The following is a 22,654-nucleotide window of genomic DNA, read 5'->3' as shown; positions in this document are numbered from 1 at the left end:
ATGAGCCACCTCGCTTCACCCCCCCAAAAACATAAGGGGGAGCACAAATGCCACGGTCTCCCCCGTGGTTCAGAAAGGTGGGCTGGTCTGGGAGCAAGGATTTCTGGGGGAGGGAATTCCTGAAGGTGGGGGTGGGGTAGGGAGTAGGGCAGGCTCTTGAGTGGGCAGGGAGAGAGGCCCTTACCCGTGTGACACCCCCATTGTACCAGGGGAAGCTCCTCCCGGGACAAGGACCGAAGTGCTACGGTCAATAGTTCAGTGCCCATGCCTGCCGGAGGGAAAGGAAGCCGGCCTAGTGCCCCCACACCTTCACCCCAGAAGACCCCCAACCGCCTGATCAATGAGAAGTCACCGTACCTCCTACAACATGCCTATAATCCTGTGGATTGGTGAGTCCCTCTCTGGTGGCCTCAAGGCAGTGCAGGGGGGTGTCTCAAGATCCTCTGGGCTGCTGAGTGATGTCCCCTTGTTCTGGATCCAGGTATCCCTGGGGACAGGAGGCCTTTGACAAGGCCAGGAAAGAAAACAAGCCCATCTTCCTCTCAGGTAAGGCACCTGCTTTCCCTGGGGCGGGGGGCGGGGGGACGACTCAGGGAAGAGAAATGGGTGGAGAAGTTAGGGAGAGGCAATGGATTGGGGGACACTTTCTTGGCCTTCTGGGGCTCCCCTGAGACTAGGAGTTAGGAGTTAAAGCCTGTTCCATCTGGCTATGGGGCTGCTTTGGCTTTCTCCTCTGCTTACCACCCCCCCCCATCTCCATTCCAGTGGGATATTCCACCTGCCACTGGTGCCACATGATGGAGGAAGAGTCCTTCCAGAATGAGGAGATTGGCCGCCTGCTCAGTGAGGACTTTGTCAGTGTGAAGGTGGACCGGGAGGAGAGGCCTGACGTGGACAAGGTGTACATGACATTTGTGCAGGTGAGCTGGATCCCCGTGGGAGCGCTTCAGCCCACCTGTTGGGGCAGCTCCCCTGATCCCCATCCCCTCTCATCACCAGGCTACCAGTAGTGGTGGGGGCTGGCCCATGAATGTGTGGCTGACTCCCAATCTCCAGCCCTTTGTGGGGGGCACCTATTTCCCCCCTGAAGATGGTTTGACCCGAGTTGGCTTCCGCACGGTGTTGCTGAGAATCAGGGATCAGGTGAGTGCCTGTCCCAAGGGAAGCACTGGAACTAGGCCAAGGGAATGGGGCACCCCCACCCCTGCCCTATGCTGACCCCCAGGTGTGCCCCTTACCTCCCTCAGTGGAAGCAGAACAAGAATACTTTGCTGGAAAACAGCCAACGTGTTACCACAGCCCTGCTGGCCCGGTCAGAGATCAGCATGGGTGACCGCCAACTGCCACCCTCTGCCTCCACCATGAACAGCCGCTGCTTCCAGCAGCTGGATGAGGGCTATGACGAGGAATATGGTGGCTTTGCTGAGGCCCCCAAGTTCCCAACACCAGGTCAGTGCCGAACCTCATGATCTACCCCCAGATCCAGGCTTCTGAACCCTGTCCTAGTCAGTGGCTTTTTTTTTTTAATGTCAGTGCTGGGGCTTGAATTCAGTGCCTCCAGCTCTCAATTAGCTTTTTCATTCAAGGCTGGCGCTCTACCACTTGAGCCACAGCTCCACTTCTGGCCTTTAGCTACTTGTGGAGATGAGAATCTCTCAGATTTGTCTGCTTAAATTGGTTTCGAACCTCAGTTGTCTGATCTCAGCGTCCTGAGTAGCTAGGATTACAGAAGTGAGCTACCAGCAGCCTTCTTTCTTACTTTTTTTAAAAATTGTTTTGAGACAAGGTCTCACTAAGTAGCTTACATTGGCCTTGAACTTGCATTTCTTAGCTCATTTCTTTTGCCTCAGCCTCCCTAGTGCTAATATTACAGGTGTATACCACCATGCTCCATGGGCTTCTGACCTCTGGTTTAGTTAACCTCCTGTCCTGATAATTAGCGATCGCCCTACCCCTAGCTTGTCGATAAGAATCTAGTAAAGTGGGCTGGGAATATGGCCTAATGGCAAGGGTGCTTGTCTCATATACATGAAGCGCTGGGTTCAATTCCCCAGCACCACATATACAGAAAATGGCCAGAAGTGGCGCTGTGGCCCAAGTGGCAGAGTGCTAACCTTGAGCAAAAAGAAGCCAGGGACAGTGCTCAGGCCCTGAGTCCAAGCCCTAGGACTGGCAAAAAAAAAAAAAAAAAGAAAAGAAAAAAGAATCTAGTAAAGTCATGGCCAGTGCTCTTAGCAGTGACCCTCTGACTCTGACTTACACGGTGACCTTCTAACCTGGTCAGTGACCCAGTAACCCTGACCTGCTTTATGTTACTGATGTAGCTAATAACTTTCTGATCTCCAGTGGGCCAGTCAATCATAGTCTGAGGCCAATCAGAGGCCTCCTGACCACCACCTCCCCATACCTGCCCTGCTCTCACCCTCATGTTTTTGGTGTCCCACAGTGATCCTGACATTCCTGTTTTCCTACTGGCTCAGCCATCGGCTAAGCCAAGATGGCGCTCGGGCCCAGCAGATGGCTTTGCACTCTTTGAAAATGATGGCTAATGGAGGCATTCGGGACCATGTAGGGCAGGTGAGGGCAGACTGGGCATTTCTCAGAGGGGCAGTGGAGGCTTGTGGGCTGGGGACGAAAGCTGGGATCAGTCACTAGCCCCGCCCCTTGCCTGTCACAGGGCTTTCACCGCTACTCCACGGACCGCCAGTGGCATGTTCCACACTTTGAGAAGATGCTCTATGACCAGGGGCAGCTGGCAGTGGCCTATTCACAGGCCTTCCAGGTGACCCTTGTGTCCATCCCAAACCCTGTCTTGCACAAGGCCTTCCCTAGTCACTGTGGTTCTCCCTTGATGTCAGCCCTTAATTTTCCTCCCATAATGCCTTGCCCAGGCTTTCCTTGGCCACCTTCCTGGGGAAATGTCCTCCTTATATACTGGACCACCACTACTTATGTCTACTTACAGCCTCTCCCCTATACAGATCTCTGGTGATGAATTCTACTCAGATGTGGCCAAAGGTATTCTACATTACGTAGCTCGGAGTCTGATCCACCGGGTAGGTGTCCGGGGCAGGGGGTGCTGGCTGCCGGTGGGGCTGCAGCCTCCACTGCTCTTTGCACTGAGGCTAGCCAATTCCTCCCTCCCCATAGTCTGGAGGCTTCTACAGTGCTGAGGACGCAGATTCACCCCCAGAGCGGAACATGCGGCCCAAAGAAGGTGCCTTCTATGTGTGGACAGTCAAAGAGATCCAGCAGCTCCTCCCAGACAGTGTGCCGGGAGCCACCGAGCCGCTGACCTCGGGCCAACTTCTCATGAAGCACTATGGACTCACAGAGGCTGGCAACATCAGTCCCAGTCAGGTGAGAATTTCTGGGGACACAGGAAGGGGTGTTCTAGACCTGCTGTAATGCTTGGGTTCCCTCAGACAAGGACTGTTGTTTTCCTCAGGACCCCAAGGGGGAGCTGCAGGGCCAGAATGTGCTGACCGTCCGTTACTCACTGGAGCTGACGGCTGCCCGCTTTGGCTTGGATGTGGATGCTGTTCGAACTCTGCTCAACGTGGGGCTGGAGAAGCTCCTACAGGCCCGGAAACATAGGCCAAAGCCACACTTGGATAGCAAGATGCTGGCTGCCTGGAATGGTGGGCCAGCCCTGTTGGAAGCCCTATCCTGTTTATAGAGCGCCCCTCTTTCCAAGCCCCTTCTATCTCCCTTCATTAGGTTTCTTAATTGTAATTTACAAATGAACAAACTGAGTCACTTCAGTGGCTCTCACCTATAATCCTATAGCTACTCAGGAGGCTGAGATGTTGAGGATCAAGGTTGAAAAGCTAGCCTGTACAGAAAAAGCCAAGAGACTAAAAGTCTCCAATTAACCAGCAAAAAGCAGGAAATAGAGGGATGTGTGGCTCAAGTGGTAGAACACCAAGCAAGTAAGGCTTTAAGTTCAAGCACTTGTACCAGCCCCCCCCCACACACACACAAAGGCACACACACAGCACAAACACAACAATGCCCCAAATGAACCAATCCTTAGAGAATCTAAGCCTGCTTCATGGTCATGCACCCTGCCTAGCTCTGGAGCCCTAAGTATGGGGTAGAAGGCCCTGGAGGGCCCTTGCTGCTTTTCACCACCCCGTCCCCACTCCTCTCTCTGTAGGCCTGATGGTGTCTGGCTTTGCTGTGACCGGAGCTGTACTAGGCATAGACAAGCTAATCAACTACGCAACCAACTGTGCCAAGTTCCTCAAGCGTCACATGTTCGATGTAGCCAGTGGTCGCCTGAAGCGGATGTGCTATGCAGGAAGTGGGGGAACTTTGGAGCACAGGTAGGGGGCTGGCGGGGCATTCCCAGCCTACCTTTGCTTCTCCAGGCATAGATTTCAGTCCTCACTCGGCCACTTGGCTTGCTGTGCACTCTTAGCATCCCTGGGCCCATTTACTCATCTGGGAAATGGGCTAAAGGTAGCTATCTGTAAGAGAAGAAAATTGTATTTCTTTCTTTGGTAGTTGGATTTGAACTAGGGTCTCACACTTGCCTGGCAGTCTTTCTTATCATTGGAGCCACACTACCACCCCTGTTTGTGTGAGTTTATTTTATTTTTTTAGTCGATTGTGGGCCTAGGCACTGTCTCTGAGTTCTTCAGCTCAAGACTAGCACTCTACCCCTTGAGCCACAGTGCCACTTCCAGTTTTCTGGTCTCATGGACTTTCCTGCCCAGACTGGCTTTGAACCATGATCCTCAGATCTCAGCCTCCTGAGTAGCTAGGATTACAGGCGTGAGCCACGGGTGCCCAGAGTGAATATATTTTGAGATAAGGTCTTACTTTATGTCCACAGCAGCCTGGCTTGCAATCCTCCTATTTGTGCATCCCTGAGACACTGGGTTGGCAGATCTGTGCTACTGCACCCAGCCATTGGTTGAGATGCAGTCTTGTGACTTTTTTTTTTTTAACTTGGGCTTTTTTGGAACCATGAACCCCTATCACCTCCTCCCCAAGCAGATAGGATTTCAGGCTAGAGAGGTGCATTTTGAGGACTAAGAGAATGCAGGATAAATGCCCAAACAACCACTCCAAAAGCCCCCAGGCTTGTTCTCAGCCTCTCTTTCTCTCCTGTGTCCTCAGCACTCCACCCTGCTGGGGCTTCCTGGAGGACTATGCCTTTGTGGTGCGAGGCCTGCTGGACCTGTATGAGGCCTCACAAGAAAGCGCTTGGCTTGAATGGGCTCTGCGTCTGCAGGACACGCAGGACAGACTCTTCTGGGACTCCCGGGGTGGCGGTTATTTCTGCAGTGAGGCTGAGTTGGGAGATGGCCTGCCCCTACGTTTGAAAGATGGTCAGTATGGGGTTGGGCTGGTCTGGGGCCCTGGACACAGCTGGGACTGACTATAAGTGGGGTGAAGAAGAGCCAGCATGGGCCTCTGGCCTCACAGTTCTCTTCTTTACTAGCCATGTGATTTTGATGGTTTCTTGATATTTCTGAGCCTCAAGCCCTTCCTTTCCCTTCTCTTCTCTCTCCTTTTATTTATTTATCTTTTTAGTTAGAGTGCTGGGGAATCCAATCCAAGAATTGACATCTAAGCAAGTATTATACCATGAACCTAGGTCACTAGCCCCAAGCCTGGGTTTCTTAATATTCAAAAGGAAGCCAATACCATACTACCACAGGGTTGGTAGCTGTTCTATGAACATGTTTAGTACAGCCATCCACAGGTTCACACACTGAACAAAGCTGATTTGGTCCTTCCTCTGTGTAAGCTTAATGTAAGAGGGGAGAAGGTGAATACACAGTAACACCACATGCCATTAATAATCATGGAACCATCTAAGGCCCCTCTACCAGGGCCCTGACCAATCTCACCCCAAGACTGTCTGTCACTGTCCCAGTGCCTGGCACATGGTAGGTTTGCAGTAACTATTAGCTGAATGAATAGAAGGACCTAGAGAAAGAACCACAGAGGTTCTCTAGCTCAGCCTGAAAAAGATCAGACTGAATCTGAGATGGGTGTCACTTCACTCAAGGCTAGGAGACAGCTGTGTAGTCATGGAACAACTTGAAGGAGAGTTCAGACACAGGGGGAAGTCCATGACAGTTTTAGAAAGCGCTGATTAGTGCTGCTAGACTGGGGTGGGGGGTGGGGGCAAGGGTCAGGGTAAAAGGAGGATGCTGAAGCCAGCAGGGTAAGGCGGAGGTGGTTCAGGAAGGCTTTACATTGTGCTGGCTCACTGTAAGGAGGTCACTGACTAGTAGTGGAGATAGGATGGGAGCAGGGTACATGGACATCAGCCAGGACGACATTCATGGTGTTCAGTTTGGGTGGTGTCAGCAAAGGCATGGCCTAGGACAGCATAGGAAATGGGGAAACATGCAAGGATTGAGACTTATCTGGCCATAGCCCATAGCAGGACTTGTAGATGGATCAGAAGTAATGGTGGGAGTCAGCAAGGTTGAGGCTACGCTGACTCAGGTGGCTGGGCAGAGGCATTGGTGCAGACCCAGAGCTCAGCAGAGGCGCTGAGAGCATCTATGTCAGAAGCGAGAATCAATGCGTGTTGGGGCTGACCTCTCAAAGCAGGAAAGAGCAACCTCTCTGTCCGTTCCACTCCCTGGAGCCCCTGGACTCAGTCCTGGGTTAGTATCCTAAAATCTGGTGACACCCTCTCCCCTTCACCTCTGTCTTCTTGTTTCCTGCAGACCAGGATGGCGCAGAGCCTAGCGCTAACTCAGTGTCAGCCCACAACCTGCTTCGGCTGCACGGCTTCACAGGCCACAAGGACTGGATGGACAAGTGTGTGTGCCTGTTGACGGCCTTCTCTGAGCGCATGCGCCGTGTCCCAGTGGCATTGCCAGAGATGGTCCGAGCTCTCTCAGCCCACCAGCAGACTCTCAAGCAGGTGGGGTGGAGCTGTGACCCAGAGCAGGAGGGGACTTGGGACTGCATCCAGGGATAGGACCATGAAGTGGGTTGTCCCCAGAGCTCAGGACTGTGTGTGCCCAAGGGCACAGGAGGTGGATCTTTGTAGAGGAGGTGTCTGTGGGAGGTGTTGTCTACAGAGACAAGCCTGGGCACAGGCACGTGCCTGTGACTGCCTGTCAGAAAATGGGGGCAGGAGGCAGGGGCTAAATATGGGTCCTTGGTGGCTGGTGAAGTGTTTCTCTGTCAGACTCGGCAGATCAATCTGATTATTTCTGTCTCTGTGTGTTACATATGTGTGTGTGTGCACGCATGCGCGCACTGCACAACCCTGGAGATGTGTGTCTGTGTGTGGCTGCCTTACTGGGTTAGTGCTGGTGTGTTTGCAAGTATGATTGCCTATGTCAGCTTGTTTGTGTGTGTGCGTCTGTGCGAGGTTTGTATGTGTGGCATCTGCCTCTCCATGGGCACTTGCCGTGTGTGCACATGAGTGCTGTGTGTGTCTGTGTCTTCTAGTGTATCAGGTCTTCTTTGTGTGTCCCTTGTGTCTCTCTACCACTATGTATGATGCTTACACTTTGTGGATTCATTTTCTCTTATGGGTGTGTTTCTCCTTGCCCGACGTTGTATGATGCAGCCTCCTGGCTGGCAGCTGAGAAGAATGTCCATTCTATAGGGTGTGGTACAAGGAGCATGGGGAAGGCCCAGCAGGTCTGGGGCCCAGCCCCTCTCTCATTTGACCCTGAAATGACCTTCTTATTCTGGCCAGATTGTGATCTGTGGAGACCCCCAGGCTAAGGACACCAAGGCTCTGCTGCAGTGCGTCCACTCCATCTACATCCCTAACAAGGTGCCACCCTCTGCCCCCCCCCACTGTGCTGCCCTCTCTCCTCTTCCCCTCCCCAATATCTTCCCCTCCACAAGCCTGATTTTGGAAAGAACACCTCCCAGTAGGCTCTGCCAGGTGACCCTGTCTGCTCTGCCACTGCCCCAGGTGCTGATTGTAGCTGATGGTGACCCTTCAAGCTTCCTGTCCCGCCAACTGCCCTTCCTGAGCACCCTACGACGGCTAGAAGACCGGGCCACTGCCTATGTTTGTGAGAATCAAGCCTGCTCAATGCCCATCACAGAGCCCAATGAATTACGGAAAATGCTACACCAGTGACTTCCCCAGCCCCTTGAGCCGGGCCAGAAGGTTGAGCTTCCCAGTCTATCAGATTCAGGCCCTATAGGCCTGTGTAGAACCTTCGGCCCTCCTTGGGCTCCATGCCACCTGGTGACCTTGGCCATCCTCACTGCTTCCCTATGGGCACCCACTCTCCCTGGAATAAACCTAACAGCGTCCCGTGGTGACCTCACGACCTCAGCCTTGTTTGTGAGGGAAGGCCTCTCTGCTCCAGGCTGGCAGCCCAGAGCCACCTCTTCTGAGAGTCCCTAGCTGACTGCTCTGCGTTCTCCCATTGTCCCTTCCCTTTCCAGAGGTCACTAGACTGCCTCAGAGGGCTAGAGTGGGGGACTGCCAGTGTGTGCTAGCCCAGGAGGGAGAAAGCCCCATCTTTGTTATCAGGAGAGGTTAAGAAAAGGCCTGCTCGCTCCTTCCCATTGTTTTTTGTTTATGTTGTTTGGAGCTCAGGAAGTGATAGAGGACACTTTATATGAGCTTTTATAGTTCACAGAATGGTGACATTTGCATGTGTCCCATTCACTGTGGGAGCTGTGGTTACCATCCAGCTTTCCCCTTCCCCCACCAGGAGGGAGACAAGCACCAGGTCCTATTTGTCACTCATTGCCTGCTTCATGCTGGTTTGGGAAAGAATTCTCTTTTCACTTGGGGCATCTGTTGTGTTGGAAGTATTTCCCCAAATCTCTCAGTCCTTCCTGAGAGGAAGCTGGCACCTTCCTGTGACCTTCTGCCCCTTTGATGCTGGGAGATGTTCTTAAGTCCTGTCCTTGGCACACACAGGCTCCAGGAACAACCCCCCCTCCACTTCCACCAATTAGGGAAGGAGGCCAGGAAGCCTTCTTTGGGATTGGTAGGTGTAGCAGGATGGGGCTGACTGGTAGGCGGGCCTGCTGCTCTGGGGTCTGCCAAGCCTGAGCATCTTCCTAGCCCAGCCACACAGATAGACCAAAAAAAAAAAAAACCACTAGAGACAAGGAGTGCTGAATGGGACCACTTCTAGGGATGTCAACAGTGGGAAGGAGCAAAGCAAGAAGAATGGACATGGTCAATCCCTGCACAGGGTCACACACAGCCACACATGGTCACCAGGACCAGAGTTGGCACTGGGCAGCAGGCCCTCATTGCAAGCCACCAGCCCATCTGGAGGGGATTAGCACACCAGCCAACAAGGTCAGTTGGCCCTTCTAACTGGAGCCCACTCAATCTTGCCAGGAAGTCAGAGGCTGGACACGTGGAGCCTGGCCTGGGGGCAGCAGGGAAGGAGGGGGCAGTATGTTAAGGCACGGGTGGTCTTTTTGGCAGCTCATTCCCTGGCTTTGGAATAGTCTGGTTTGCACAGCCACTATCGCCTCACTGATCCTCTTGGATGAGGCAGTGAGGTAGGTACCTTCAACCTCCTATGGATAGGTGTTGGAGGCCCAGAGAAGTTGAGTCTGGCCTGAGACTTAATCATAGAAGGTTCACTCTAGGGTCTTCAACAGTATGAAAAAAGCCACTGAATCTTTCCCATCTCTCAGGAGATTGAGGCACAGCTGTAAAGAGTAGTGCATTTGGGGTCTTCTCCTATCTTTTTTCTGCGCCTTCTCTTTCCCCTCTTGGTATCAGGCCGGCACAAATAGAGCAATGGGATCTTGCAAATGGGTTCAGAGGAGGAAGTTAGGGCTTGAAAGGGTTAGTTCATCCAGAAGGGTTAGATTTCCCAAAGAGAGCAAGCTAAACATGACCATTGTTAAATGAGGGATTTGAAAGTCCTGTACCACCCCTTCTCCTTGGCTTGCACTCTGGTGTGAGATCTCTTACCAGCAGGCTTGTCCTAAGGCATTTGTGGGTCAGGGTTGTGGGGCAATGTGACCTTATGGTTTGGGCAATCACTTAAGTCATTTAATCTCTCTGAACTTCCAACTTCGGAGAAATGAAGAGCCACCCACTCAGGGTGCTCTCTCTCTCTCTCTCTCTCTCTCTCTCTCTCTCTCTCCTCTCTCTCTCTCTCTCTCTCTCTCTCTCTCTCTTTCATGTATGCCTGTACTAGAGCTTGAACTCAGATCCTGAGCACTGTCCCTTAGTTTTTAATCACTCAAGGTTAGTGCTCTACCATTTGAGCCATAGCTCCACCTCTGGCTTTTGCTGGTTAATTGGAAGACAGCCCAGACTGTCTGTCTTTGAACCTCAATCCTCAGATTTCAGCCTCCTGTGTAGCTAGGATTACAGGCAGGAACACTAGCTCTCTGGGCTGCTGAGGAAACCAAATGAGATAATGAACAAAGCACATCACAGATGGCTGTTTTTTCAGCTCTCCAGGGAGCCAGAGGGCTGCAGGAGGGTTGAAGGGGCTGGCTGAGATATGGAGGTTCTCCTTCAAACTCAGAAGAGAGCTTAGAAGACATACCAGCTTAACTTAGTTGGAAAACTGAAGCCCAAAGAAAGGAACTTCTTGTTCCTCTCCTTGCTCCTGTCTGCCTGAGGTTATTCATTTAACAAAAATTTACTGAGCACCTATTAGATGCCAAACTCTATGGTAGGCCCTGGTCTGCGGAACAGAGGCTGAGGTAATGATTTTCTTACTACAAACATAAGCCTAGCATCTCAGCCCAGGCTAAGTACTGTGAGTATGAATACTATACTACTAGGTACTGTATGTACTTTTGTCTGGTTCATCCCATACCCTCCGCACCCTGCACTTCACAGGCATTAAAGGACTTGCTGGAAAGAAAGCCAGTCTGAGGAGGTGATGTCAGAGCTAAGATGTAGAGGGCTGGAGTTAAAGATGGCTTCTGGCCTTCCTTTGCTTTCTTCCTTCCCTACTTCACTCAGGAAATGGTGGGCATCTCTGCTCAGATAACAATGTCCTCTGATGCCAACGTACAGATTTCAAGTGGCAAGTTTTACCCTAGACCACAAACCCAGGGAAGTATATCTTAATATACCTAGGTGTTGCAGGCCCCTTCTCTGGATATATTCTATAACAAGAAAGCCCACAAACCAGGAATGGCCTGAATAATACAGGAAGATATGGGGCACCAGAGAAACTGGCCATTAGACTAGCAAGTCTCTGGCCTCATTTCCCCCTCTGCAAAGACTAGGAGAGGAGAATCCTCACCTCTCCGTGCCAGCCCTGGGGCTTGTTGATCCTGACCAGAAGGGCGAGCCAAACTACCAGACTGCGGACAAGCGGGAGGGAAGGAGGTGTCAGACCAAAGCAACCATAAATAGCCCCTCTCTCCCAGAAGGGCCCTGAGTTCAAGACAGGCGCCACACAGGCTCACTCTCGGAATGAGAGCACAGACTCCCGCCAGGAGAAACAGGCACTTAAGGGATCTGCTCATTAGCATGAAATGCAAATAAGTACGGCCTCATTTGCACAACTCAGTGCCCGGATCTGGCAAAAGGGCAACCGGGGAGGCTAGGCGCAGCAGCCGCCCTGCCCTCCCCTCCCCTTCCCACCCTACCCCATTCCCGCAGCAGGCCGTAGAGGGAGCCGAGACGACCCCCACACACCCACGCTTTGGCCGGAAGCCTGCGGGGGCTGCGTGGGTGGCACATCTTTGCCAGCACACAGAATGCCCGCCGGAGAATCAGTGGATGCTGGAGGCCATCCGGTCCACCCCTCAGCCCCTCCGCAGTAGCAAGAGCCACCCCCCCCCCCCCAATCTCCGGGAAGAAGACTGCCCCAGGCGGTTTCACCGTGAATGCCCTGTTCTCCCTACTCCCCCCCCCCCCCGCCACCCCCCGCTTTGGGGAAATGCTACCGGTGTCTGATTCCCCCCTCCCCCACGCGTCCAGTACTACTGTGGCGCTGCGTTCTTGAATACCCCCATTTTTTCCGGGGAGGCAGGGAGCTAAAGCTAAGACTTAATACTCTCGCGGAGGAGAGGCGGGGCGAGTTCCGGGATCTACGTGTGTGCATGTTCGCGTGGAAAGCCTAGAACTGCGAGCACTCACTTTGGGTAGAACGGAGGTGAGGAGAACAGCCCATCGAAGCTCCTGTCCGTCGGACAGACTTCCCTCAAATCTTACTAGGACCCCCTCCAGAGGAAGAAACTGAGGCACGGAGCTGGGGGTTGGTGCGGGCTTTGCAGGAGAAATAAGTAAAGGCTGGCTCTGGTGTGTCATCCTCTCCAACACATTCGAGGCCCAAAGGTCTGATTTCGCTGGGGGTTGTCGTTTTGCTGCTTCCTGAGAATCCAGTCTCTGTGGCAGCCGGTTACCTGCCTGTGGGGTTCAAGCACCAAGCCCCCGAATTAAAGGCGCACCCTTGAAAGAATCCTTAGGAACAGAGGCTGAAGCTCGGAGCTTCAACGTGAGGTAGGGCTAGGAGGTCAGAGTCAAAGAATCGGAAGGGGGCCTCAGAGCACCCCCAGTAAGCTCTGGGCCAGGGGTCGGGGGAGTGGAGGCCACGCAGAGACCACACCCACCTCCGGCTGTTTTTTCCTCAAGACCCGCCCCCTCCTGCCTGAGGCCCACCTTCGGGACGTCCAGCTCTAGCTTCTCCGGTTTCCCCCAGTCAGGTTCTCAGATTCAGATACAAGGTTTGTGACTGACCGAGTATCCGGCAGGATTTCGCTTTGGAACCCTGGTGGTACCCCCTCGTTCCTGTGCCTGCCTGCCTCCTTCTTCTCCAATCCTGTCCAGAGCCGAGCTCCGCCCTCTGGCTGGAGTCCAGTTCGGGGGGTCCTGGACAAAAGATGCCCGGGGCTTGCTGCATTACCCTAGGACCTGGCGCCAAATACTCTTTGATTCCCCGAGGCTCCCTTCGGGGGAGTCCCAAAGACCCCAGTGGCCAATAGAAAAGTGGGTTCGGCCTGGGTTGACGTCTGATTGGATCCAGCCTTCAGGAGCGGACCCAGGGGCAAGAGGAGGGGAGAAAGGCGGTCCTGAGATTTGGGGTGGGAACCGGATTCCAGCTGTGGTTCTCTCCCTCCGCGTCCCCGCCCGCACTGCCACGGCGGCCGACCAATGGGCGTGCGGCTCGGGGCCGGCGGCGCGCGGCGATTGGCTGCCCGGTTGGCTGGGGAGAGGCGGGGCCGAGGCTTGAAGTTGGAGTGAGGGATCCAGCTGTGGTGTGCGCCGGGCTCCTAGCCGCCGCTTTCCCTCGCTCGCTCCGCGTCTCGGCCGGAGGAGGAGGCAGTGGCGCCGGCGACAGCTACGGCAACGGCAGCCACCGCGGCGGCGGCGACGGCAGCGGCGGCGGCGGCATCTCCGCCCCCACCCCCGCCCGGGACGGCCCCCCACGGTCTCCCCGCCCCTCCCGGACAGTGAGCCCGCCGCGGGGCGGAGGAAGGAGCCGCCCCCCACCCCCTCCAAACCTGCCCCCAAAGATCCCTCCTCCCCTCCCCCCGCCGCCGCTGGCGCCGAGCCGGGACGATGCTGACCCCTTAGATCCTGCTCCAGCTGCGCCGCGGGAAGAGGGGGCGCCCCTCCCCGGACCCCTGTCCTCCACCGGGTGCCTCCCCCTTGTTTCTCCCCTTCTTGGGGACGATTCAGCGAAGGTAGCGCCGATTCCGGCAGCCGGAGGCAGGGCGCGAAGCGAAGAAGCCGGAACAAAGTGAGGGGGAGCCAGCCGGCTAGCCCGGGGGACCCCGGGGGCCCAGGGGAAGCGGGACTCTGCCAGGCGGGGCTTCCCTACCAACCGACGCCCCGCGGGCAGCATGCCCCTGCGGGCAGGGGGAGCTGGGCTGAACTGGCCCTCCCGGGGGCTCAGCCTGCGCCCTAGAGCCCCCCAGATGTGCCCCCGCCGGGGTCCCCCGGTTGCGTGAGGACACCTCCTCTGAGGGGGGCCGCTCGCCCCTCTCCGGAACCCCGGGGCCCCGGCTGGCCAGAGAATGGACGAGGAGGAGGATGGAGCGGGCACCGAGGAGTCGGGACAGCCCCGGAGCTTCATGCAGCTTAACGACCTGTCTGGGGCCGGGGGCCGGCCGGAGCCGGGGTCGGCGGAAAAGGACCCGGGCAGCGCGGACTCCGAAGCGGAGGGGCTGCCGTATCCGGCGCTGGCCCCGGTGGTTTTCTTCTACTTGAGCCAGGACAGCCGCCCGCGGAGCTGGTGTCTCCGCACGGTCTGTAACCCATATCCTTCGAGGGCACGGCCGGCCAGGCTTTCGGGGTCTGCAGGGGGGCGGGCCGCGTTTTTAGAGGGGGACCAAAAAGCCAGGTGAGTCTAGAGAGCTTAGAGGGCGGGCAGTTGAGAACGGAGGTGTGTGTGTGGGGGGGTATGCTTAGCAGGGGAGGGGGCGTCGGAGTGGAAGCAGAGATGTGAGCAGGTCTGCTAGGTACCCCGGGAAAGCCCTACCTCCGTACACACACCTTCATCCTGGGGAGGGGGGGAGATTGGGGTGGGGAGGGGTGGGCAGGACACAGATCGGAAAAAATAATTTAAAAAGAGACGTGACCCGCTGGTTCGCAGCTGGATGCTTTCCAGATGTGGACCGAGGAGGGTCGTCACCCTCCAGATGTGGGAAGCTTCGGGGAGCTTGGGCACTCCACTCTGTCCGGCAGCCCGCCCGGCCGCCGGCCGCTGGTTAGCGAGCTGGGTTTGGTTTCCGAGTTTTGGGGGCAGGGGTGGGGAGGAAGCTGCGGGGACGGAGGAGGGGAGACCGCAATCTCCTGGGTTTTCCTCCTGCCCCCGCCCCAAAGTTTGCGGCGGATTCTAGGGTCCAGCCCCCTAACCTGGTCCTCAAAGCTGAGGATTCTACTGACCCGGAGGGAGATGGGGAGGGGGGCGGGAACCAGGTCTTATCCCCTCAAGCCCCCCCCCCCCCCCCCAGCCCGCGGGTTGGAGGCACAACAAGGAGATTTCGCGGCGGCTGATGTCAGGGGTGCAGAATGAGAACAAGATGTGGTGGAGGGGAGCCGTCTGCCCCCAGAGCTGGACTGGAGCCCCTTTCAGTGGAGCCCAATGCCACCAGTGCCTCCCACCACCCCAAATTCTTTATCTGATGCCCAGTGCTTAAAACCGGGTTGGGGAGTTTTGTGCTGGATTCTTTTTTCCTTGTGGAGGGAAAGATTGTAGCTAGCGCTTTGGCAAGTGGGGGATGGGATAAAGCAGGTCCAAGTAACCCCTCTCATTTCACAAATAAGAGTGCTTTGGCTCATGGCACAGCAGGTATAGGAGACCGCAGCCCTGGAAAAGTATTGGGGGGAGCGTGAGACAGCCAGCGTGTGTGCCAAGGAAGACTCCGGTCTGATACCCTTGTGTCTACTCTGGGCACAGGTTTGGGGAACACATGCCCCACATTCTAGGTAGATAGATTTCTCCTGGCTCCTTTACCTCTCCCTAGTCTGGAGTGGTCAGGGAGACCCCAGCTCGCTCTCTCGGGAACAAAAAGCCTGCTTGACTAAGCGCTGGAGCCAGCTACCGGGAAAGGTGGGGGCTGGTTGTCTTGCCATCCAGGTCATGACAGCTTCTACCAGTTCCTTCCTGCCCGCTCAGAGATTCTCTAGGATTCAGTGCGCAGAGTGCACGAGTGTGTGTGTGTGGGGGGGGAGACCTGAAGTCTCCCTTGTAGCCCCTGAAAGCCCCAACAGGACTCAGCTTTGGGGAAGTGTGTGTGTGTGGGGGGGGGGGGACTTGGTGCCGCCCTCTCTGCAGCTCTGCTGCCTCTAGTGCGCAAAGCAGGATGTGAGCTTGCCCCCCACCCCCATGCTGTACACTGTGGGTCTTTAGGAAGCTCCCCTCATCATACCCTCTCCAGGCATCATCCTCTCTTCCCCACTCCCAGCCCCTTCTCTCTTTCTGAGCTGTAGAAAGAGAAGTGGGAGTCTTTGAGGTCTTTGGTCTTGTGGAATCACCAAGTCTTGAACTGTAAAGCCCCCCCCCCCCACCTCCCATCCCTTTCTCTATGGCAAAGATAGAGAAGGGATGAGCTCTGGGTATCCCTTCTCTCTGCCCCTAAGCACCCAGGTCCCTCCTATTGCTAGTGAATGGGAAAATCTACCAACCAGTTCCTATCTCCTTCCTCTCATTCTCCCTTTTGGCTTTCATCTCTTCCCAACTGCCCTATCTCCAGGTGTAGTGGGGAGCCTGGAGCCAGATGCCTCCAGGAATGGGGCCAATGGCCAGGGGTGGAATAAGGGAAGCAAGGTGGAATCTGGGTTGCTCTGGGGAGTGGTAGTCTAGGGTGTGGGGCACCTCTGTTACTGGTCTAGACTAGCAGCTGGGCCTGGGTTGTCTGAGGTAAGCCATGTACCTCACTGTTCCCGTCCTACCCCAGGGGCAAGGGGAACTGTTTTTACTGACAGAGGGGCTCTGAACTGCCTCCTGGCCTTCCTCTTTCTCTCTTCTTGATGTTGGTGAAGCTTCCCTTGACTCCCAGAGGTTCCTCTGCATCGCTGAGCCTAAGGGACATAATAAGGACACTCCCTACTCCCCCAAACTGAACCTAGTTTGCCTTTTCTTGGCACCTTCTTTTTGACCCCTTCCTCTTAGCCTCCTTAAAAGACACTGGGTTTCCTAGAGAGGAGATGTAGATGCAGGTAGGAGGGAGGGAGGGAGGAAGAGAGAGAGAGAGAGAGGAGAGAGAGAGAGAGAGAGAGAAAAGAGAATGTGTGTATGTGTTTGTATGTATGTGTGTGTGTGTCTTGAAGAGGGTGGAGGGGCAGCAAACGAATGAGAGGCACAGAAGTGTGTGTTTTGGTATTAGGGGAAAGCGAGGGTACTGGCTCAGACAGCTCAGAGCTGGGAGGGCCCCCCCCCCTCGCAGGTTAGAGAGGAGTGTTGGCCTTTCCAGTGTGTGTTTCTTCAAGTGTGAGGGTGTGCGTTTCCCCTCCCGGGAAGGAGATCCTGAGCATTCCCTCTCCCGCTGTTGTGTCACATCTGGAAGTTTGTGTAGGAGTTTCTCCAAGCTCAGAGCCCAGCACAGCTTTTTCTCATTTGGAAATCACAGGCTGGCATTTGGGATCCCGAGCGAGAGAGGGGGGAGTGGAAGGGGGGCCAGAGGGGGAAAGGGGAGCCTGCCAGGAGTCGGGGGAGGAGAAGGGGGAGGCCTAAACGGCAGGAACCCTAATGGCTTCCAGAAGTGAATGTGAGTGTGTGACTGTGCGTCACTGTGTGTGTCTGAGTGTGTGCCTGTAGAAGGGAGGGGGCCCCAGGAATTTCTGGAGTCTTCCTAACCATTGTCCCAGTGTGTGCTCCCAAGTCTGCCTGCTCTTCTCACCTACCTAGGAGTCACCATTTGATTCTCAGAGGAAGTGGAGTGGCAGGGGGGCTTATTCTTGTCTTTCCCTCAATTCCTTCCTCTTATTTCCAAACCTTAGGCTTCCCAAAGAGAATTCTGAGGAGAAGGACTGGGCCCCGGAGCAGGATAGGGTAGCAGAGCACTCCTTGGCACTCCCTCTATCCCAGGCCTCCTTCTCTCTGGGTCACACACACACACACACTCTTTCTCTCCTGCCCACTCTGCTTCATCGCATTACTGGGGGACTCCCCATCACCCCTAGTGCCAATTGGAGTCATTCCTGGGATTACCCCTCCATCAGCCTCTCTCCCCCCACCTCCCCGCCTGCTTCTACCCTAGCTCTCACCCCACCCTGCCTCCCTCAGTCAGGATAGCAACACACACACTGCTCACATACGCAAACAGGCGCGTGCACACACACACACACACACACACACACACACACACACAGAGTCACAGACGTTTGAATCAGATTTCTGGCCTATTTTCCCTCCCAAAGATTCCAGCGGCCGTCTCTCTTGTGTCTCTGTCTCATGTCTGTCTCTGGGTGGGGCCGGCTGCCTTTCTGCTTTAGTTTTTGGTTCAGCTGGAAACCTCTTCCCACACACCCACACACTGGAGCTGGGGGTACACAGGGAAGCAAGCCCTCAGGAGGGGGGAGGGCTTGGCTAAGGGAATCCCCCTTTCCACCTCCCTGCATAAGCCACTAGGCTGAGCCCTTGTACCCACCTCCACCCTAGGGGTGGCGGCTTTCGTAGATACTAGCCTCTGTGGGATGGGTGATGAAAAGACCTGCCCCCGCCTCAAATCTTACTAGAAGGCCAGGATTCCTGGGTCAAGGCCCATTTCCTCCCCAATGTTCCTTAGTCTCAGATTTCCCGACTGCTAGGAGGGAATGAGACAGCCGAAGGCCTGCTTGCCTTCTCAGTTCATGCCCGGAGCTTCATGGCCTTGGAGGTACCCCAGCCTGCCTCCTACACTCTTACAGCTTCCTGACTAGACAAGGCTCTATCTAGATAGAATCCCATGGAGAAGATTCATTTGTAAAGATAACATGCTCTACTTCTCTTTTCCAGGAGGGAGAGGGGGAGGAGGGATGGAAGTGGGGTTCCTGTCCTGCCATTCTCTTTCTCTCTGGTTTTGATGATGGGTTGTGTGGAGAAGAAAGATCCTCTCCTCTCCTGCCCCCACCCTTTGGGATCCACTCCAGACCAGGACAGTCACCATAGCAACCGTAGACATGTGACTGCACAGGTCTCTCATAGTCACTATGGCAACCAGTGTCCCCCGTTCCCTTGGTTACCATAGGGATCTGTCACATGGTTACCCCCTCCTGATAACCTGTGGGTCTCCCTGGTTCCCCTTTCTTGCATGAGGACAAGATAGCAACCTAGGTAAGGGGAGAGCATGTGTGAAGGGGGTCTCTTTAATTTCCATGGCAACCAATCTGCACCACCTGGTGACACATCCTCCTGTTGTTATGGCAACAGAAGAACATCACACAGTGACATACTGCCATGTTCCCAAGGAAACGAGCTCCACCTTGAAAAGGGTAAAAGACCCTCCCCCCCATTCGTGATCCTATTCAGATTGTTCCAGGTTTGTGCCTTGAGCTCTTCCCTGTCCATCTACACTCACCTACAGTGAAGGAGGAAGCAGAGAGCAGGCAGGATGTATGTGGGAATAGGCCAGATTGCCAAGGGGTCTTGAGAAGGAGCTTCTGTGGTTAAGCTGGATGTGGAGTTCTTTAGAAGCTGATTCTGGCGCAAAGAGGCTGTAGTCTGAACCTATATAAGGCAGGGGCAGAAGGAGGGAGTGGCAATTCTGTGGGGGTAGACTCTGCCCCTCTCCCTGTATTTTTAATCAGCTCATCCCTCTTGAGGGAAGCAGGACAGGGCTGCATGAATGGGAGACACATCTGGTTTCTAGATAAGCAAAGTGATTAATTCACCAATTCATTCATTTATTCATTCTCCCTGTGATTGATCCTCTATATGTGCCATGTGCTACACTAAGTTCAGAGGTAGTGGAGATTTGGGGAGGGCAGGTCAAATGCATGGATGATTTAACATGGTAGAGTCATTGTCATTAGAGATGAACAGACAGATGTCCTGGAAGCCCCCCATATGAAGGAACTGGGGCATCTCCAAGACGTCTGCAGAAGTGAGGAAGGGGCTAGCAAACAAATTCTTGATGGTAATTTGTGTCTTTTCCTTTCCAAGGGATGGCTCCCTCCCTGTCCCCCTCTTTCTGGAGTGACCCCTGGCTGACCCCTCATTCTGGAGAGAGATGCACTGGGCTCTGGCTCCACTCAGGGGAACAGCTCCATGGAAACAGCCCTCTTTATTTTCCCTCTCATCCACTTACCCCCAATCTTAAAGTGTGCGTGTGTGTGTGTCACTCATTTTTGTAAGGGAATGGAGAGTAGAGAAATGGCCATATCTTGGGGCACCTAGGATGGCAGTGTCAGATGGTGATAGGGTTGTGTATCTGAGGGTAAAAAGCCTGGGACACAGGTGGGGGCAGGAAGGCTTTGAGGTGGATGAAGGAGTCACCAGCCTCTGGAGAGGGGAAGTGGTCTGGGATTCCGGACAAAGATGGGATATGCCTAGGACCAGCTGGGAGCTAGGTCCTTAGAGCCCTAGACATCCCCGCTGATCCCTTCATGCCTGGCAAAAGCCACCCCATTCCTGAAGAGTCCCCATGCTTTTTACATCTACATGGCAGTGGGCTGCCATGATCCTCTGTTTTTCTCCTAGGTTCAGGGCCAGCTTACCCATTCTCCTGAACCCACCATGTGGACAGGCTCAGGGGTTAGAAAGGACTCCTTCTAGCTGCTTGAGTCCTGGCTGGAGGCCATAAGACGATGTGGCACATGGCTGTGCATCAGGCATCAGCCACTGTGTAGCCTGGGCCTCATGTAGTGCCTGATGCGGAGTTGGGGGTAGGGGGTCTCTATATTGGAAGGTGTCTAAGAGGCTGAGAAGTCAGAGGGCTGGAAGTCATGCGAAAGCCTCAGGCTCCAGTGTTGTGGCAAGGGGCCTGCAGCTGTGGGCCCTTCTGTGCACCTGGTATCATGAGAGTGACGACAGCCCACTCGCTGCCTGTCTGAGCAGCTATGGCGTGGAGAGAATGGCTGTGTAGATCAAGAGTGTAGGGACCTCAGTCTTTCCTGCATTGGGCGGCTTCGGCACATGACTTTGGCTGCCTGATCCTCAGTTTCCAATCAAAAGAATCTACCCTGGATGTTTCATGGGGCTGTCGTGAGCGTCAGAAGTGTGTGAAAGTGCGTGGTAAACTGTAAGGCAGGCATAATCCGACTGTAGGTTTGTGTAACACATTCACATACATTGTCTCACTTGCTTCTCACATCTACCCTGCGAGCTGGGGAGAAGAGGAGGCGATTCGGCAGCAGACTCATGGTGTCTGGCATTTCCACCAGCATGATCAATTCTATTCCCCAAATGGCTTGTGTAAATAGCCATGGTATTTATGTCTTTTTTCTACCTTAACGACAGATGACAAGGTTAGGTCCAGAGAAGTGAGATGACCAAGGTGAGCCAGGGCCCTCCCCTCATACCTGGGAGGTCTACAAGCAGCAGGCATAATTGGGGCAGGGTATGGGAGACACCTTTCCTTCTAGTCTTGGCCAACTAATTCCTTGACGTCTGATACCTGGTTCGAGCGCATCAGCATGTTGGTCATTCTTCTCAACTGTGTGACCCTGGGCATGTTCCGGCCATGTGAGGACATTGCCTGTGACTCTCAGAGGTGCCGAATTCTGCAGGTGAGTGGAAATGTGTGTTAAGGGAAAGTGGAGCTCGTGTGTGTGTGTGTGTGTGTGTGTGTGTGTGTGTGTGCGCCAGTCTTAGACCTAGGCTTGAACTCAGAGTCTGGACAATGCCTTTGAACAGTTTTGCTCAAGGCTGATGCTCCACCATTTGAGCCATAGCCCCACTTTTGGCTTTCTGGTAGTTAACTGAAGATAAGAGTCTCTCAGATCTTCCTACCTGGGCTGGCTACAAATTGTAATCCTTAGATCTCAGCCTCCTGAGTAGCTAGGATTATAGGGATGAGCCATCAGCACCTAGCTCTTTTGCAAGAGCTTTTCTGTTCAAATCATACATCCATCTTTTTTGTTGTTGCTGTTGTTGTTTCATCTCGGGCTATTTTTGAGATAAGAGTCTCAGGTTGGCCTTGTAACATACCTTCCTAGTCTATGCCTTCTGCATAGATGAGATTACATGCCTGTGCCTGACTTTGCTGAAATTGAAGTCTCACTAACTTTTTTCCCCAAGCCTGGCCCCAAATGGAGAACTTCTTAATCGCTGCCTTCCAAGTAGTTCCTGATTTTTTTTTTTTGAAATTTTTACTTATTTATTATTTTGTTGGTCATGGGGCTTGAACTCAAGACCTGGGTGCTGTTCCTGAGCTCTTTTTGCTGAAGACTGGTACTCTACCAGGTTGAGCCCTAGCTCCACTTCTGTTTTTTTGGTGGTTAATTGGAGATCAGAGTCTCATGAACTTTCCTGCCCAGGCTGGCTTTTTTTTGGCCAGTCCTGGGCCTGGAACTCAGGGCCTGAGTACTGTCCCTGGCTTCTTTTTGCTCAAGGCTAGCACTCTGCCATTAGAGCGATAGCGCCACTTCTGGCCGTTTTCTATATATGTGGTGCTGAGGAGTCGAACCTAGGGCTTCATGTATACGAGGCAAGCTCTCTTGCCACTAGGCCATATTCCCAGTCCAGCCCCCCCCCCCCCCCGCCACCAGGCTGGCTTTGAACCCTGATCCTCAGATCTCAGTCTCCTGAGTATCTAGGATTACAAGTGTGAGCCACCCGCATTGGACTGTAGTTCCTGATCTTAACCCCCAACACCTGTTCTGCAAAAGGCCCTGAACTCACTAGTAGAAGTGGTTAGGGATGGGTGTATCCCCTTGCCCTTCTCAGTTTCTGCAGACTCTTGTCCCTCCATTAGGCCTTTGATGACTTCATCTTTGCCTTCTTCGCCGTGGAAATGGTGGTGAAGATGGTGGCCTTGGGTATATTTGGGAAGAAGTGTTACCTGGGAGACACTTGGAACCGGCTTGACTTTTTCATCGTCATCGCAGGGTGAGGCCCTGGACTGGGGGAAGCAAGGGATTGGATCACTACCTTCTCCAGGGCCCTGGCCCCACCCCAGCCCAGTCACAGCTGTATTTCTTCCCTGGCTGTCCACGTGAGCTGAGCGAGTGAGGCTGCCTGCCTGCCGTGTTCTGGCCTATCTCCTGCGTCCTGTGGTCTTCCTGCTGGTTCTGCTTTTTCTCAGGAGAGGGGGGGCCAGGGAGGGTGGGAAGCAGTCCTTGCTCCTTTGAGGAAAGCTGATCTCAGGGTTCTTTAGTGGAGGGGAG

General features: G+C 54.3%; 2 protein-coding genes across 2 annotated transcripts in view; both read left to right on the top strand.

Annotated features, from left to right (window-relative positions):
• Spata20 (spermatogenesis associated 20) lies at window positions 1–8,206 on the top strand. Its single transcript, XM_048366087.1, has 16 exons — window positions 1–77; window positions 210–389; window positions 482–546; window positions 766–920; window positions 1,000–1,143; window positions 1,248–1,449; window positions 2,447–2,577; window positions 2,678–2,782; window positions 2,982–3,056; window positions 3,151–3,360; window positions 3,449–3,641; window positions 4,160–4,328; window positions 5,128–5,339; window positions 6,699–6,898; window positions 7,688–7,768; window positions 7,913–8,206. Exons 1-16 carry the CDS (start codon window positions 1–3, stop codon window positions 8,081–8,083), a joined length of 2,370 nt encoding a protein of 789 aa, XP_048222044.1. The 3' UTR covers window positions 8,084–8,206.
• Window positions 8,207–13,820: 5,614 nt separating this feature from the next.
• Cacna1g (calcium voltage-gated channel subunit alpha1 G) overlaps window positions 13,821–22,654 on the top strand; it is a 64,481-nt gene continuing 55,647 nt past the window's right edge. The window contains 3 exon segments of the mRNA XM_048365851.1: window positions 13,821–14,162; window positions 20,944–21,055; window positions 22,243–22,376. Coding sequence (XP_048221808.1) covers window positions 13,921–14,162; window positions 20,944–21,055; window positions 22,243–22,376 — 488 coding nt within the window. The 5' untranslated portion in view covers window positions 13,821–13,920.

Source organism: Perognathus longimembris, chromosome 17 (genome assembly GCF_023159225.1).
Source record: "Perognathus longimembris pacificus isolate PPM17 chromosome 17, ASM2315922v1, whole genome shotgun sequence".
NCBI lineage: Eukaryota > Metazoa > Chordata > Mammalia > Rodentia > Heteromyidae > Perognathus > Perognathus longimembris.
Note: the sequence above shows the minus strand (reverse complement) of the source record. Positions and strands in the feature narration are given on the sequence as shown.